This window comes from Crinia signifera, chromosome 1 (genome assembly GCF_055691185.1).
Source record: "Crinia signifera chromosome 1, ASM5569118v1, whole genome shotgun sequence".
Classification (NCBI taxonomy): domain Eukaryota; kingdom Metazoa; phylum Chordata; class Amphibia; order Anura; family Myobatrachidae; genus Crinia; species Crinia signifera.
The window spans coordinates 68425412-68444252 of record NC_139217.1 but is presented as its reverse complement, the minus strand read 5'-3'; the positions used below and the strand labels follow the sequence as shown (position 1 = coordinate 68444252).

The 18841-nt window shown below is 47.6% G+C and overlaps 1 protein-coding gene across 4 annotated transcripts in view; it reads right to left on the bottom strand.

The window, feature by feature from the left end:
• CCDC149 (coiled-coil domain containing 149) overlaps positions 1–18841 on the bottom strand; it is a 53774-nt gene that overhangs the window by 2548 nt on the left and 32385 nt on the right. For 2 of the 4 annotated variants that reach the window (XM_083160924.1, XM_083161004.1), the window contains exons 8-12: positions 18627–18711; positions 17743–17887; positions 14152–14228; positions 10368–10400; positions 523–636 (exon numbers count right to left, since the gene is read on the bottom strand). In XM_083160924.1, the coding sequence (XP_083017050.1) occupies positions 523–636; positions 10368–10400; positions 14152–14228; positions 17743–17887; positions 18627–18711 (454 nt within the window). The remainder of the gene's footprint in view (positions 1–522; positions 637–10367; positions 10401–14151; positions 14229–17742; positions 17888–18626; positions 18712–18841) is intronic. The other 2 variants (XM_083161084.1, XM_083161164.1) reach the window with 1 other exon arrangement.

Here is an 18841-nt window from a genome sequence, read left to right as displayed (position 1 = left end):
GTCAGGATGACTCACCCATCCTCGGTGGCGGCGCTGTGGCGACATGCAGGGGGCGGGCGGCTCGGCGCTGCTGTATGTGTGTCCAATGGCGGCTGTGTGTACACAGGACTACACCATGCGTACACACAGCTGCCATCGGACACGCATACAGCATCGCTGAGCAGCGGGCCAGTCAGGAGCAGTTTGCAGGCCGCATGTGGCCCGCCTGTTGCCCACCCCTATTTTAGGGTGTCAACCTATTACATTATATATCTTACTGCAGGCATGTCCACACTAAGGCCCTCCAGCTGTTGTGAAACTACAAGTCCCATAATGCCTTGCCACAGTTTTGCTACTAGGGAATGCTAAAATTATGGCAAGGCATGCTGGGATGTGTAGTTTCACAACAGCTGGAGGGCCACAGTTTGGACATGCCTGCCTTACTGTATATAGAAAAAGCTACTGTGTTTCAATATAGTGGTGCACTTGAAAAAGACAGAACTATATTCAGATTTCACAGCTTAATCCAGGTCTCATTATTACCTTCATAGGTCAGAGGTTTATGGCAAGGAACGTCTGTAAATGTCATCATGGGTGACTTTGGTCTCTGTGTGGTGGGAATGGTTGAATCAGTTAATGCAATAGTGTCCCGTCCTCCTGCCAATACAAAAAAACATTTTTAAAACACATTATTTAGGACAAATGACAGCATGTGTCCCCATGCTAAACTATACAAACCCAAATTTGTGGCCCTAATGTGCTTGTATTTCTCTTGTAAAACATTTCTTTTTTACTAAATTCAATAGAAAATGTTTCTGCTAACTTCAGAATAATGTGATCCCTTCACTCTGTGTAACATCAGAGTTTCTTACCCACATTTTATTACCCATTTCCATTACCAGTTACAGGATTTTGAGCCTCACTCAAAGATTTATGAAAACTTTGTGCGATTTGTGGATTTGGACGCCCACCAGCAGCTGCGCAAATCCAAGGGGCAAATCCAAGGCCCAGATCAGTAGATTATCAGCATGAAATGGTCGCATAAAGTGTCATGGCGACAAAATGGTTGCTACAAGGCTGTTTAAGTCTGAGCTCCCCTTTACCTCCCCCAAATGGTCCCAGACTGTCAACGACTTTGCAAATAGATCCTAATTGCAAGACCATTTTGGGCACATGCCCAATGCAATGGACACATGTGCTGGCTGACTTATCATTCATCTCACAGTCATAAACCAGCCTCTTTGTATGGGGCTGCACCATAGGCTGCACCCACCCAGTGGAATAGGCTGCACATACCTGTGGAATACCTGACCTCACACAATAAAACAACACTGCTGCACAAACGTACAACACTTGAAAATGTTCCATTATGTAATTGAAATATCACCCCTCTTGTGCTGCACCTACTGTAATGGGAAAATATCCCCTTATTCTTCCCCATCACAAACTACCCATAAAGGTACCCGTAGCAGCTAAGCGTATTGGAAAAGTTAGATGCTGGCTGTATGGATACACACTAACTTTGGAGTACATTTACTAAAGAGACGCTTTTCAAAACCGCTGCATTTGGATGCTGGGTTTAAAGGGGCAATAATACTAAAACAAAAGCCGGATGTGGTCTGCCCCTTTAATTCCACTGACTGAAAAAAAGACCAAAGACCATGTTGGGTTCTAGTTCGCCACCCTCTCTATATTACATGGTATCATCTAACGTATTAGAATTTATGTTATTTTTAGAACCCACTGTAGATTTTTTGCATTATACAGAGCTTCAGAATATGATGTATTATGAGGAGGCTGCAAGTAACTGGAAGAACCCCAATCCACCACCCTTCTCCGGCCCGTATGCCCATATATGGCATATTGGGACTATGGAAAGCATCACCTATTGGCTATATGTCAGAAGTCATATATTTGCCCAGGTTTTGGCCTCTTGGCTCTCTCTTGGGAGCACCCCACTCTGCCTTTGCTCCCGCACCTAGTGACCCATCTGACCCACGAGTGGTGCAAAGACGTGTCCCACCTTCTGCCATGGCTTCTCGCTTTTATTTTTTCCCTATAAACATATGTCGCCCGGCCCCGCTTACTACATTACTCCGTTCCAGTGTCAGTCCATGCGCTTCACTGTTGCCCTTAGTGCCCTCCCCTCCTTTCCTTGTAGTTATAGAAAGATACCCAGGTCTGATGAACTTTCTAGAGTCATTCCTGCTGTAAAATGTCTCACATCTTGTTTTGTCCTCTCTGGCTCTAGAACTGTTTTACTTCATTCTAGAGAGCACTCAAAGAATAAAAAAAAAAAAAAAAAAAGTTTCAGGAGCTATTATTATAATTATGGGCATCACATTACGGGCTACAGGTCCATGCAAAACACCCATTGGCTGCGCACAGGCACACCTTCCCCTAATCACATCTCTGCACAGCCTGTGCTTAGCAATGCCTGTCCAGCTGCATGTGGAGATACCAGTTGTATGTCACACAGCATTGTGGACCAGCATACACTGGGCTCAGGAGCAGGTGCAGTGAGAAACGCGCACAGCCTGTTCACAACACAGACCTGCGCTACACTCTGTACTGACTGTAAGACCGCAATAACCAGAAACTCATCTATTTGAGGATGTAAAAATAGACGACAGAACACAGATAGGATAGATGGGGCTAAAAAGCCAAATTAATATAGAAATATGGAAGCATAAAATGCATGTTTAGAGATCATCCATACGGCTTATAGATCAACCTGAGGTTACAGCCCTCTTGTATTTCTATCACCCCCTGCACAGATCACGGAGTGTCCGTAAGCCGGAATCTCTGCAGCTCTGGGATAACTTCCATGGAGAACCGAGATTCCTGTGCTGTGAGGCTTCCCCGCAATATTGATAGGCATGCTGTGGGCCAGCTGGAGGCTTTTTGTAAGTAATAAGAACAAAGCGATGCCAATCACATGTAATTATGTGGTAAATGGACTGGAAGGGCACTACTAAGGCTGAGTGACACAGACCGCGAGACCACCTGCTAGACACCGGGACAGCTCAATAGGCGGCTCATTAATAGAAGTCTAAAGCAGAGCAATGTAATGTCATCTCTCCTCTCACAACAGATATATTTACTCACTTATGGGGGAGATGTATCAAGCTTGGAGAGAGATAAACGTGGAGTACTACAATAATCATTTCAAAGAATGTGCTAGTAGATAAATAATAGCAGCTGATTGGTTGAATAACTTCTCCACTTTACCTCTCTCCAAGGCCTGATACATATTAACACTTCCCACACAGATGGTGATTTTGTTGGCTGTAGACATTCAGTCCAGAACGCCAGTCACATTAAGGCTACATATAACAGGGTATTGGAGATACAGGATTCCCAGCATATGAGGGATGGTTGTGCAGTTTCAAATGCAGCAGATGTACAGAAAGGAAACACTTAGCTTTCTGGTAAGGGAAACACTATGCTGGCCCTTATCCTGGCCCACTCCACCAATCACCCAGTCACTGCTACGCATATCTCCCCAGTCCCAGTGGCTCCTTACACATAATTCTGGTGAATGGGAGATACAGCCAATGGAATACTGGGGCCTGACAGAGACAGAGCCCTGAATTTGGGAACTGTCATAACAAAATGGCTGTGGAAGGTATGTTCTACTGTTGTCTACCCAGCAGACTCAGGGTCAGATGTATCAAGCTGAAAGAATGATAAAATGTAGAGTGATACACAATCAGCTCCAGAAATGCAAAGCGCTCACAACTTTAGGGTAGCCATTGTCTGCACAGCCTAGCCATGAAGGCAGTCGCCAGACCACCGTTTTTCAGATTCCAGTGGCTGTATGTGGTGTTCCGTAGCCACTGCAGCCTTCCCCGAAAACAATCCAGAAACACATATCCATTGTCCGGACTGCAGCCCCCTGAACATGTGGTGACACCGATCCAACGCCACCACTTAGACTGCGGACACATTTTCCTAAATCCGATCACAATTTAAGGTATTGGGCATACGCAGAAGTGCAGATATCGCCTATTAGCAATTTCCACACTTTATCAGGCTGCGCTGAATCAGGCCCACAGTCCGAATCCTCTAAATCTCCTTTAGAGCATCGCAACCTTTCCAAAGCAGGACAGAGCTGATGCACCGGCTGTGAGCGAAAGCCAGCTGCTTATTGGAAGAGAAGCCTAAAAAAGGAGGATTCTCCATGCAACGAATCAAGTCAATTCTAATGTGCCCAGAATTATACAGGATCAGAACACAAAGAATGAGCCTCAAAAGCAGCTACTGATATACAGCATATGGTATATACAAACACACACACACACACACACACACACACACACACACACACACACACACACACACAAACTGCAGGGAAAATATCATTAGCAAAAAAATCCCTATGTACTGCAGCACTGCAAACTCTTCATAGACAAATAAATGTAGTCATATTTTAGCCACAAGAATGTGACAATCAGATGTGCTGTAACCCCCGGAATTGCAAAACAGGGTTATTTTTCACGGATGTCAGTAGAATGGGAAGCGAAAGGGCACTCTGCAGATCAGACCTAGGAAACCTGGGGGCTCTGCAGGTGTTAGAGAGCAGAACATCTATAATTGCAGCGCTGGTGGGGTGGAAGAGCGTTCGGTAATACACTGCAGCACGGCTTGGAAGGATTATGGCTTTACAGTAACTACAATCCCACCCATGCACACATACAAAATGAGTTTTTACAGTAGAGTTGGATGGTGCCTTTGTGGTATGCCACTGGAGCTCACATACACAAACAGTGCTATATAACGTCAGCCTTACTGTATAATGTAGTGTGACACATGAAAGGCTGCACATCGAATGGCAACACTGCCAGTGAGGTGCCCCCTTCCATTGAAAATAATGGAGTATACAGTATTTAGGAAGTGATGGCTTGATTCTTGGTGGTTCGATTGAAAACTTTAACATGGCAGGGATGTTGAAGTACTGTACAGAACTCGTCATGCTTTGTACTTAAAAATTAAAATAAGTAGCAAATTAAATATTGAAGCCAGACGAGGTGGTTAATCTACTATGAAACTTAAGGACCCAATTCTCCTGCGAGACGCCCGGCAGCTCCCCGGGAAGCTCACATACAATGTGGCACTTGATGTGCCATTTTTTACATGTGATAAATCGCATAATTTATCACATATAAAATAAACCAGGGAGCTGCCGGGCGGTGAGGAGCAGGGGTGGGGGGGGGGGGGGCGGGCACCGGCAGTGCCGGTGAGCAGCGGCGGCAGTGGGGGCTGGCAGCAGCATCTCTGGGTGCCGCGGGGGATGCCTGTGACAGTGGGGCGGGCGGCGGTGATAATCACCGTGCTCTCACTGTGCAGCTTGCTGGCAGCCAGGGCTGCCAAGAGAAATTCTGGGCCCCGGTACAACAACTTCCCAGGGCCCCCATTTCACATACAATACCGCTATGATAAGCTGCAAAAAACATAGAGGGAAACATCTGTACACACAAATACACTCACATAGGGCCAAATTCAGACCTAATCGCATGGCTGCAAATTCGTGCAGCGGACGATTACTGATGTACTGAGCATGCCTATGGGCTTCAATGTTTATGCGCGATTCAAACCAGCGATTAAGTCCTGCTACAGTACGTTTTCTATTAGCAATCTGTTAACAAGGTGATTTAATAGGAAGCCAGCAACTAGGGCTGGTAGCCGATCATTAATTGGGAAGGAAAGTGCTAGCCGTGCCCCCACAAAAAAACATTGGGGATGTCAGAGATAGCACAGGAGTGCCCAAGCCTGTAAAGGTGCGTACACACGTACAGATTTTTCTGTCTGATCTATCTGGTGGGAACAAAAACCTGGAAATGTATGGGAGCAAATGACAAATCAAAACATTGTTCCCAAACACTTGAAAACAGACAGTGATCAGTCAGACAAATTGTTTAAATCATTCTGATAGAACATATTTATCAAAGCATTTTTTTTCGGTTTTCCTGCATTTGGGTGAACATTTTTGATTGTCAGTTGCTCCCATACATTTCCAGGTTTTTGTTCCCACCAGATAGATCAGACAGAAAATCTGTACGTGTGTACACACCTTTAGGGAAGGGTTTTTTATGTCAGCTCCAGCCACGATCAAGCTGGTTGTATCGTAGACACCTAGTAAATCCCTGGCTACTCAGAGCTTGCAATCGGTGGTGACCAGTGAAAAAAATCATTCCATAGTGAGTGTCTCACAAATGGATTTACTGTAGACATTTTTGCTCAGCTGTGAGTAGATTAGCAGCTGTACACATCTATTCACACATCATGCACATTAATTCGCAAGGTGGGATTTCACTATAGTGGAGCGGCTTTTACCTGATTACCCCCATACTGTATATATAAAGAGATACAAATATAGACACCAGTCATAGCCTCAATGCAGAAAAATACAAGACAACCAGTTTGTTTACGGTCCTGTAGTTTATAGTCAGCACCATTCGGATCACATATGCCTAGAGGCACTGAAACGTCAGTATGGTTGTTTGCTTTTAACAACTTGTTAAAGATTTTGAAAAACTGAACCCTGGATTGACGCCGTTCTTCTCCAAGATATATATAGATATATAACCAATAAAATCAGGTGTCCCTCCAGGTCTTGGTGCAAAATCAAATTTTACTGTACATGTCAACGTCGTTTGGGGCTTAGCCTGTCATCAGGACAATTTACATAAAAGGCCCATACACACTGGGCGACTTTGAGCTGAAAGTCGCTCAAAACAGCAGGTTTGAGCGGCTTTCAGCTCAAAGCCGCCCAGTGTGTATGGCCCGGCAATGAGCTGTGAGTGCTGCTGCGCAACATTGCCGGGAAAGCCGTTCATCCGCTGGTTATACCAGCAGATGAGCGGCTTTCAGGACGGCATTGCATAGCTCTGCACTATGCAACGCAATCCTCCCTCCTCCGTCAGCACCGGGCAGGGGGAAAGCCGCTCAGTGTGTGTGCACCTTTAGTGCAAAACAAGGTGTTATTTATACTTACATACAGCCAGATACTCTGTATCATTGGTAGTTCATACATAGTATATGTGTGTGTGTATATATATTGTATGTATGTATGTATGTATGTATGTATGTATGTATGTATGTATGTGCATATATATATATATATATATATATATATATATATATATATATATATATATATATATATATATATATATATATATATATACATATACATACACACACATACATACATATATATACAGATCAATCAAAGATAGACAGAATCTATATAAGTTACATATTAAGCCAGGCAGGGCAGGCAAATCAATGTACTTACAGGAAGCACTGCAGCGTTTTTTTTAGAATTTACTTGGTCTGTCTTAATTTTCTGGGTCAGTGCACACAAATAGTTCAGTGAGCTCAAGCTTTCAGCTCCTCCGGCTCCACCGCACCTTCCCCTCCCTCCCTGGTCTCTCACGTGTAGGCTGCAGCATCCGGTCCTAGCTGCTGCAGTCTGCAGATACAGTCAGACCTGCGAGATGACTCTCTCTGCACAGAAGCTCCGCAGCGGTGGACCGAACGCCTCTGCCACTGTCAATGTCTGCACACTCTCACTGACAGACACAGTAAGCACCCGCTCGCCTTCTCCTCCATTAATTTGCCACCACCCGCGCTCCCGAGTCCCGCTACACAGAACCGCGCAGTGCACACACTTTTTAGTCTTAAAAAAAAAGTGTGTTTGTGTGTGTCCTCGGACCCGGGCCCCCTGATAGGCCCGGGCCCAGGTAAAATGTACCCGCCCCCCCTGCCTCTCGGCGGCCCTGCTGGCAGCAGCATCTCTTCTTGCAGTGGGGGATGCCAGTGACAGTGGGGCGGGCAGCGGTGATAATCCTCATGCTATCACTCTGCGGGCGGGCAGCGGCGGCTATTACATCTTTTAAATAACATATCAAATGACTATCCGCCTTCTGATTGGCTGAGAACGCACTCTCAGCCAATCAGCGGCTGGCTAATCAGCGGCCGCCATAGGCGTGCGCAGAACATCTTATTAGGGGGTGCACCGTCAAAGGGGTGTGTGTAGCACCACCTTTTGGGCATAGCTAACACTGCCCATTGGGTGTATCTAACACTGCCAAACTGGCGTGTCTACCATAATCTATTGGCACTCGCTACAATATAAAACGTCTCTCTGCCACACCATAATCTCCTGCCTAGTTCAGCTCTGTGTAACAGTACATGCAAATAAAGTCACAAACATATATGGATGAAGCAGGTATGTAGTCATATGACAATGGTCTAGTACAATTAACAATGCAAAACACATAATTGATTGATGGGCGCTTCTTTTAATGGAATACAGTTCTAAACAGCAAAAGTCTTTGGTAAAAGGTATCGCTAATGGCAGGGAGGTGTTAATTAATGTGGGCACAGCATTAGGGGGTGCCTGTGCACCCCTAACACTCAATGTGCGCACACCTATGGCGGCCGCTGATTGGCTGAGAGTGAGCTATCTCAGCCAATCAGAAGGCGGATAGTCATTTGACATGTTATTTTAAAGATGTAATAGCCGCCGCTGCCCGCCCGCTGAGTGACAGCATGAGGATTATCACCGCCGCCCACCCCACTGTCACCGGCATCCCCCGCTGCACCCAGAGACGCTGCTGCAAGCAAGCTGCACAGTGAGAGCACGGTGATTATCACCGCCGCCCGCCCCACTGTCACCGGCATCCCCCGCTGGGCACTCATTCCCCCCCCCCCCCCAGCCCACTGCAGGAGGTCGGACGTGATTGTACCTGCTGAACGTCCGACCTCCTGATCCGGTCCGATGCGCACGGGACCGCGCATCGGATCGGATCACATGTCAAACACGTGCATTTTTGGGACGATTTCACGCGATTTATCGGCCCAAGTGCCGAAATCGCATGGAATCGGCCCAAAATCGCATAGTGTATGGGGGCCTTTACTTTGCTTAAGCTTCAGGGCTCTAAAAGCGGGAGGGGCCACGAAGCAACTTTATTTTAACCCTTTGCCAACATCTCTGTGAAAGTGGCTGCTTTATTTTTACACTGCAATATAGATCTCACTTTGAAGCAGAACCCCACCCAAATCTAATTCTCTCTGCACAAGTTACATCTGCCCCATCTGCAGTGCACATGGTTTTGTCCATTTGACTAGGAATTTGCCTTTGCGAGTGAACCAGAATAAGGGCCTAACTCTTCCATTTGCACTGTGTAAATCGCATGAAAATTGATTTGTAGTTTAAAACTGATACACAACAGCCTGCTACACTGCTCTTAGTGACATTACCAGGAATAGCAGAGCCTGAGAGGGCCCATCCTAGAAGGAGTCTGAGAGCAATGAAAGGTAAGAAGAAGCATAGGAGAATGGGGGTTCTGAAGAGAGTGGGAAGTGCTGTGAGGTTATTAGTCTAGCAGGGGTTCTGTGAGGTGATTATTAAAGGAGGGGTGTCTGGGAGCCTATTATTAAAGGTGGGGGTTCTGCAAGACGCAGATATTTGGAACTTGCTGGATGTTGTATCAAGCTTTGTAGAGCCCAAAAATGTAGGGTTGGCACTGGGTCAGACTCAACAAGAAGCTGTGGCTTGCTAAAGCCACCACTTTGTGCGGATGGCCATCGACTATCGATGTTCCCAAAACATCGATAGTCGGGACCTAGTGCTCAATGTTTTGGGCATCGATAGGTGAGGGTCGAATAGTTTGATGCCATTGATGGATGGTGATTATTTTTTTTACCCTGCTGGCCAGCTGCCCGGATATACCACCCTCTCCAAGTCCGACTCTGAGTCCTAGACTGTCTCTGACTTACTCTGAACTTAGCGAATTGATGAATGATATAATGCGGCGCAACATCACTGGGGACTGTAAGTTGGTTGTGCGCGTGCGCATACTGGTGGTGGTGCGCGCGCAGCTTCCTCCTTACCTATCCTTGGCTCGGCCGGGAGACGTCCGTGAAGTCACACAGTTTGACTGGACGGAGGAGCCGGCTGGTGCGTGCGCGGCATGCACAGAAGAAAACCTTATTCAGCGTGACTTGGTAAAGTTCTATCGCACATCTCCCGGCGCCAGCGCCCGCCCCGTTCCTCTGCGCATGCGCAAGTAAGCGATGGTAGGAACCTTCGGTGGCTGGCGATAGAATGGTTTATAGCCAACGATGGTTCCGTCCAAAAATGCCATCAATGGAAATCATCCACTTTGTACATATACCATAAGAAGTCTGCTCTAGAGAGAATAAGCTGTAAGTTGAAAAGTAATGAAAGGAGGGTGATGTAAACCAAACACATTCATAAGGAGGTAGTTTCTATAGAAAACCGTTTAGTAGATATACAGTATGTAATACAGCCATCCTCCGGGAGAATAAAGATAGACACATATTATATATATATACACATAAGACAATTAACCTACGCCCAAATCCCACTGAGACATTGTAGCTGAGGCCTTCATGAAGCAGAAAGGGAGAAAGAGAAGAGTGATTATAAGCTGCAGGAAGGCAGCCGCATGCTGTACACAGTACACTACAAGCACAGACGGACACAGACATAGAACATCAATGGGCAACAACTTACCAATAACTAATGGTACAATGTGGTCCCTGGATCCTATTACTAAATCAGTGTCATACGTGTACATATAAATGTCTGCTATACATCAGTACCAAACTAAGAAGACATGGGGCCAGATTCTCTAAGCTTCAAAAGTGATAAAATGGAGAGTGATAAACAGCCAATCAGCTCCTACCTGACATTTTTCAAACACAGTCTGTGACATGGCAGGTAGGAGCTGATTGGCTGGCTGTTTATCACTCTCCATTTTATCACTTTTGAAGCTTAGAGAATCTGGCCCATGGTATGTCTGCTGGTAACTTACCGGACAGCTTGTATAGTCATGTAGAATGAACCAGTCACTAGATTCAAAGAAGTCACTATTACTTTGCTGTATAGTAGCTGGCAGAACAAAAATAATGGGTTCTATTTGGCCTCATTTGCCCTGAAAGGAGCAGTAAATCCTCTGCACCATCTACAGGTTTATTTTACTATGCATTGCAGGACAGCTCCAAAATACGGGGATGGGGGGCAGTACTGATATACAGGGGCATGGCTGGATTTAGGGGGGGCACCCGGGCATGTGCCCCCCCCCCTGTCGTTTAGTTGCTTTTTTTTTACTTACGCCCCCCCTCCCCCCTGCTGAGTATATATTGTTTGTGTACACAGTACTTGTATTATATGTTCTGAAAGGGGCAGGGGCACAGAAAGGACCAGGTATGATGGGGGACAGTGTGGGGCTGGTGTGATGGGGGACAGTGCGGGGTTGGTGTGATGGGGGACAGTGTGGGGCCGGTGTGATGGGGGACAGTGTGGGGCCGGTGTGATGGGGGACAGTGTGGGGCTGGTGTGATGGGGACAGTGTGGGGCTGGTGTGATAAGGACAGTGTGGGGCTGGTGTGATGGGCATAGTGGTGTGATGGGGGACAGTGAGGGGCTGGTGTGAAGGGGGACAGTGTGGGGCTGGTGTGATGGGGGGCAGTGTGGGGCCGGTGTGATGGGGGGCAGTGTGGGGCTGGTGTGATGGGGGACAGTGTGGGGCTGGTGTGATGGGGGACAGTGGTGTGATGGGAACAGTGTGGGGCTGGTGTGATGGGGGACAGTGTGGGGCTAGTGCGATAAGGACAGTGTGGGGCTGGTGTGATGGGCCTAGTGGTGTGATGGGGGGCAGTGAGAGGCTGGTGTGAAGGGGGGCAGTGTGGGACTGGTGTGATGGGGGGCAGTGTGGGGCAGGTGTGATGGGGGATAGTGGTGTGAGCATGTAGGTAAGCAGAACTTATGTAGCATAATTTGTAATAGGCAGTACGGTGTTTGGCATAATGGGATGCAGTTAAGATCCCGGCGGTCAGGATCCCGGCGTTCAGAATCCCGACGCCGGAATCCCGACCGCCGAAATGCCGACACTTTCTCCCTCCTGGGGTGTCCACGACACCCCTGGAGGGAGAATAAAATAGCGTGCCGAGCGTAGCGAGGTACCGAGCCCGCTGCGTGGCGAGCGCAGCGAGCCCGCAAGGGGGGGCGATCCACGTCCCCCCCCCTTGTCGGCATTTCGGCTGTCGGGATTCTGAACGCCAGGATCCCGACCGCCGGGATTCAATACTGAATCCGGCATAATACGTAATGGACATTATGGTGTGTGGCTTTGTCTCAATCGGTGTGGCATTATGTGAACTTTGACTCAATCCGTGCGGCATCATGTGTAAGGGGCAAGTATAATGGGGTCTACTATTTGTTGCATAATTTGTGGAAGTGGTATATGGTGTGGTACACCTCACTACACCTCAAGACCACACACCCTTTTCCGAAGCCGTCGGCGAGCACACAATTACATTTGTCACTATTGACGCAAGGTGGGCCTGTGTACTTTAAGGGCCAGGGCCTATTTTTAATCCCATTTCCACCCTTTCTCTGCTCTCCTCCTCTCCGCTCTCTGAGCGTGCACACTGGCACCACTAACCACCCCCACCCCCCCTCCCCCCCCCTGTCATTTTCTCCTGGATCCGCCCTTGTACAGGGGGAGCAGTGCACGGTTTATGGGCTTGCACAAGAATGGTCTGCAGGACAGCACTGATATACAGGGGGAGCAGACTTAGGAACAATCACAGTGCACTATTTCTGGACTTGCCCCATAATGAACCGCAGGACTTCTCTAACACATTGAGGGCGGGATGTAGTAAAATACATCGCTGCCCTTCGCGCCCCCCCCCCCCCGCCGCGATGCCGCCGCATATGTACTAACATATGCGGCTGGCATCGCGATGCGGTGACGGAGGCCCCCCGCGATACCTGTACTGTGGTCTGCGGGGGGTCTCCGTCACCTCCCAGCCGGCTTCTGCTGCTTTCACGCCGGGGACAGCTAAGCAAGCGGTCCCCGGCGCTTCCTCCTCCCCCCTGCAGCCGGAAGGACGTCCGGCTGCGTTGCTAGGGGGAGAAAGGGCTTACCTTCCGGGGTCCAGGAGGACCTGCAAGAAGGTAAGCCCAAGGGAGGGGGGAAAGGGGGGGGTCGGCGAGGCGGCGGGGTTGCGGCGACGCGGCGGGCGGCGAAAAGAAGCCCATAGGCTTCTATAGGGTATCGCCCCCCAAAGGTGGCGATACCCTGCCCTGCGATATCGCTGCAAACGGGTTTTAGTACATAGGAAAATGCGGTAAAACGGGGGTTTTACCGCATTTTCCCTTTAGTACATCTCGCCCTCAGAGAGCAGACCCAGGAGTACCCACAGTGCAGAATGATAGAGTCAGACTGTCACGGCGGTCACCATGGGCTTACTACCAGTTTTTTTTATTTCTGGAATATCCCAGCAGGCACAGTGCCTATGGTTTTGTATGCCAACATACACGTTACAATATAGTAAAGCTATATTATGACATCAGAAAATCTCCCCGACAGGATATCTACTAAATTATGAAAGAAGAGAGGTGAGTAAGAACCAAGCATGTGTCCTACTGTGTGTCCTACAGACAGTGCAGAATGTCTGAACTAGTTTCTGAGAATGCAGTCTATGAATTCGTAAGACTATATGGAGAAATATATGCTAAAACTAGAGGCATTCAAGAGGTATGAGGCGCAATGTATGCTACACCTCATGTATGCCACAAATTCCTACAGAATTGATGGTCTACATTCGGAAAATATGGATCTGGACAATACGTCTGCATCCATTGGACAGGTGACCTCTTACATATGCAACTGATGCAGAAGATTCCTATGACAACCGGTGTCATTATACATACAAGATGTGAATCAGCTGCATATAGTGCCATAGTGGCTCAGGGGTAGATGTATGAAGCTATGATAAGGGAGGAGAAGTGAGCCAGAGGAGAAGAAGTGGCCCATGGCAACCAATCAGCAGCTCTGTATAATTTGATACTTTGCAAATTATATATGTTACTTCAGTGCTGATTGGTTGCCATGAGCCTCCTCTTCTGGCTCACTTCTCCTCCCTTATCATCGTTTCAGACATCTAACCCTCAGTTCTGTGAGGAAACAAGCAGGAGGCGTCCACAAAACGGACTTCAGTTCTGCATCGGCCCCTTCATAATATAGGAGATATGTGGAGATGAAATGATTAAATGTTTTCTACATAATGCAAAACTCATTGCTGACAGAACCACAAAATCCATGTGTGACAGAAATATATAGAACTGACCTGGGAGACACCATAGCCCAGATACCTCCAATGTCCGTAGCTTCTTCTCCAACTCGGCCACTCTGTTGCCTAGAATCCTGAAGCAAGCGGGGAAAAGGTCTCATCACAATTGGGTTTTGTCTATCACACCATACATTTTTTTTATTGCATTCATATTTCAAGCAATTAAATAGAAAGTGTTGCTAGGCAACGTGCCCCTGCAGAGTGGCTGCTTATAATGGTTCCAGGATGCCTGCAGCATCCATCTTGCAGTAATGAAAGGCCTAGTTCATCCAAATTAACTAGAAGCTGAATAATATTTTTTGAAACTGAAATTGCAAAGAAACGTAATTGAAATCATAAGATACACACTACATCAGACAAAAACATGGCCAAAGGTAACACCATGGGCCTGATGCAGGGTGTGGTATAATTGAGCGGACAGTGAAAAGGTTGACACAAAAGTGGTCAACAGGTACAAACGGTCATCCAGGTCAAAAGGAAACATGACAAATAGTCAAGACTTTTTTTTTTAACATTAGGCTAAATCGTGTGTCTTTCAGGTTATGTGACCATTGTCGCTGCAAACGTGTATTCTTGTGGGCTTGATTCGCTTGCCGTGCTTTGGGCAAGTCTACTATTCCCAATAGATATCCTTGTAAATAGCAAATCTAGCAAGGATTCTGAAAACATTTGTAAAAACACAAAAACCATGTGTTGGCCGTTGTCATGTCAACCAACACACTGTCAATCTATCATCCCGATAGCCTGATGCATAGATGGACGCGGTGGCAACATCGCAAAAAAAATGGCCAATGTTTTATGCCTGTGCATGTGCCTGAGCCACACTTGTGTAGATTTAAGTGGGCGTTATCTAATAGGTAATCATGGGTGTGGCTAAGCAGACGTGGGCCTGTCACTTAAAGTCTTGTGGCGCACACTAGCAGTCGCATGGGATCTGGGCCATTTTATTGGAACTATGATAGAGAAGCCCTGTAACCTCAGCCTCTCCAATCTAAAGGTACTATAGCACGGGTGTCAAACACAAGGCCCGCGGGCCAAATCCGGCCCGCCAGACCTCGTCACGTGGCCCGCGCAGCCGCCGCCACCCACCCCCGCCTGGCGCCGATTACATTACTGCGGGAAGCCATCACAGTGTGAGTGTCACATCACATTCAGTGACACTCACATGACGACTCAAGACTGAGAGACATACCTAACAACGTGAGGAAGCCGGGTGACACAGTCACTCCGCCGCAGCGCTCGCTGGGAGGAGGAGGGAGGCAGGACAGTGGACACAGACTTGTTAGTGTCACTGTGTGACGTGCCCGACTCCTCCCCGGCTCCTCCTGCGGGCAGCGGCTACAGCGCTGCCATGTGTGACACACGCCCGTCTGACAGCAGTGCCAGTGACACCGTGACGTGCATGCTGCTGCGGCTGCCTGTCGGACTTGGACGCCGGCCTGGTGGTGAGCTGCCTCCTGCCTGTGGTGCCGCGCTGCGCAGCAGTGGCATCAGTTGGTTCAGTATATTTACTGTAAGTTTGGCAGTGGGGTGGGCACAGGTGTGTTGTCTCTTGTTGTCCAGACCAGTCTGTCCAGTCCAGAGTCCGTGGCCGGGCAGGCAGAGAGCCAGGCCAGCAGCACACAGCCGCAGCCTGAGCCCACAAATCTGCAGTGCGGCTGCCTGTGTCCAGGGTCATTATCATTATCTGTCCCACTGTCACCACCAGTAAAGAACTCTAGCGAGAGTCCTGCGAACCCAGAGGCCCAGGTCACCTGCTGGGCGATCTGACGTCACTGTGCCCTGTCCCAGGCCCCCAGCCAATCTCCCTGCTAGTTATTACTTACATTATTACAAAAAACAGTAATAATTGAATGCAGGGACAATAATTTATGATAATAAAGAGTGGACACATAGTCCTATAGATACAACCGGCCCTTTGAGGGTGACCAAACTGCTGATGCGGCCCCTGATGAATTTGAGTTTGACACCCCTGTACTATAGATTTATTAAATACATCAGGCGTTCCTAACTTCGGTCCTCAAGGCACACTTAGGGGGGTATTCAATCTGCGGGTCATGGCTGTCGAGCTGGCTCCACATTCGTGACCCAGTCCCGTTCTCGGTCAGCTCGACTGAGAACAAGCAGGCGGGATTCAATGTCCCGCCTGCCACGGAGCGAGAGGGGGGAGTGGCCCGAGAAGTGGCCGGGAATAGTCGAGCTGTGGCCGTGAGTTCGGCAATTCCCGGCAGAACGAGTCCGACTGCTTGTGAAGTCGGGCTCCTTCTGCGAGATCCCCTGCTCAATGCTGTCGAGTAAGACAGCACTGAATAGGGGCCAGCGGCCATCTCCCCCTGACGGGAGATGCTCGTCTGTGATTGAATATCCCCCTAAATTTATCACTGCAGGTTTTAGTGATATCCAGGTTTCAAATCAATATAGCTGAAGTACTAATTGAGTCACCTGTGCGATCACTAAAAACCTGGACCGTTAGCGTGCCTTGAGGACCACTGCTGGAAATGCCTGAAATACATCCACAAAGGAGGTGGCAGGCAGCTGTGCTGCACAGTTGTTAGTAGGGCGCCTATTGACTACTGTCAGGGTCTGGGGCTGTCACTTCAAACAATTTCCAATGAAATGCCCCAGTTCTGAATAGTTCTCAGAGTAGCCATGACTGCTCAGAGAAGGAATAGTAACCTCATTTGCCAAATATCAAATTTGGTTTTGGTGTAATTCCGGCTAACCATACCTAAAGCCAAGAGCAGCTTGAGACAAGAAAGCCATGATAAACAGAGTGTTCGCACCCACCTCTGTGGGCAGGAAGGGTTGGGGGGGGGGGGGGGTGGCAGGTTGTCGCGCCCATGGGAACGCCCAGCATTTCATGGGCATTCTCATGAAAATGCTGGCCCTTGGTAATCACTCAGTGACGTGGGTGCCGGGGACGGGGCGGCTGACATCATCAGAAGAAAAGTTGTGACCCATAAAAAAAAAAAAAAGAAAAACTTGCAACAAATAAAGCACACACAACAGGAAACACACCTGTGTATGTGTGCGGGGACATGGCTGGAAGCGGCAGTGGGATGATGTAAGTGGGGGATGAACTGAAAGTTATATAGTGGGAGAAACCGGTTCCCCAAACAGCACAGAGAAGTGGAGCAGGATAACTGGTGTGTACAATGCGTCTTCATGACTTCTAGCATAGAACTCATTTGTTTATCCTGACCAGTAATTAACATTACAGCTTCTCTGCTTTGTATGAGCGGAACGAGTGACAGTAAAGTTGTGTAATACACCACTGTCCTTGCCTCTTGTACTGTGGGCCTTATTCTGGTTGACTTGCTCTTGTGCAAATTCGTAAGGGGGGACCGATGTTTTGCGTATGTGCAGCCTGCATTTCCTGTGTGTATTGGGTGCAGGCAGAGAATAGGTTTGTAGACTTGTCTGAGCCACTCAGGGACTATACTTTGTCTGGTTTTGTTATTCTAACCATGAAACACCTAAATCTCGGCTATTCTTGTGTCCTGTAATCCTGTAAGCACAAGTTGAAAGCAGCAATGACAGTGATGCGGGGGGGGGGGGGGGGGGGGCTGTTATAAGGAGCACACATACTTGTTAGTCTGCCTTTGGTGCTGTATAACCATGTTTTTCTCATGAATAGTTTCTAGCAGGGCTGTAGCCAGAGACTTCAGATCAGAGATGGACTGTGGAGTTGCAGGCAGACTGCAGCCGTGGTCCTCCGATAGTAACTCCTGAACTATACAGAACAGAAAGACAGCTGGTAACAGGTAATGCTTCATGATTCCGAATATCTCAGAAAGGACTAATTAAAGTTAAAACAGCATTTTTTTCAATGGGAAATATGGTGGATGCACATTGTATTATTGTCCTCAGTTTGAGCATTGAAATTAGGAAAATAGTTATAAACGTGCTGTAACAATGAATCTGTTACACTATAACATTTTACACCGAATTGTGGTAAATACAGACGTCTGACACATTTCTGTTGAGGGAATATTTGGCTATCCGCATCAGTCCCTGCCAGTGCAACGTCCATTCTATGGGCACCATTGAGAACGGATTGCTGGGCTGTACATTCCATACTACCTTGCTACTTGTCCACTTCCAGGGACCATCTTAAATCAAGACAGGAAATGAACTAGGATATTTCCCAATCACTCAAGTAATCCAGGGCTTAGAAATACATGATTTACCTGGTACCACAACAGCTCTGCAATGGCCATGGCCAATAAGTCACTTCCATGGTGCTTGCAGTGCACAATGGTACAAGGCAGGATTGTCAATGCTCCTTATCTTTCACTTAGAATCCAATAATGATAGAATACATTTAAAAAAATTAATTATGAAAATAGGTTATTTAGTCAAATCTTTTGTGGCTATTATATTACTGTTGCTATGTACTAATGTAAGAATGTCACACAGAAATATATGTTTTATCACTGCATCTAGAAAGCGGGTCACTTCTCAGTAGATACCTTGCTTTGCTGAGAGCACCCCGGTCAGGGCGCTGCTGTTTGACTTGCTGTTGGTCTTTGAGTTCTTTCTCCTCTCCAGTGCATTCTACAATACAAAATCAGTGACAAATAACCGTGCAGAATCATTACCAACTTGTAACCAGCCAATTAAAATGACGGAACATCATAACAGAAATGTCAGCTCTGGCGGCAGTGCATGCCCAAACACTTGAATT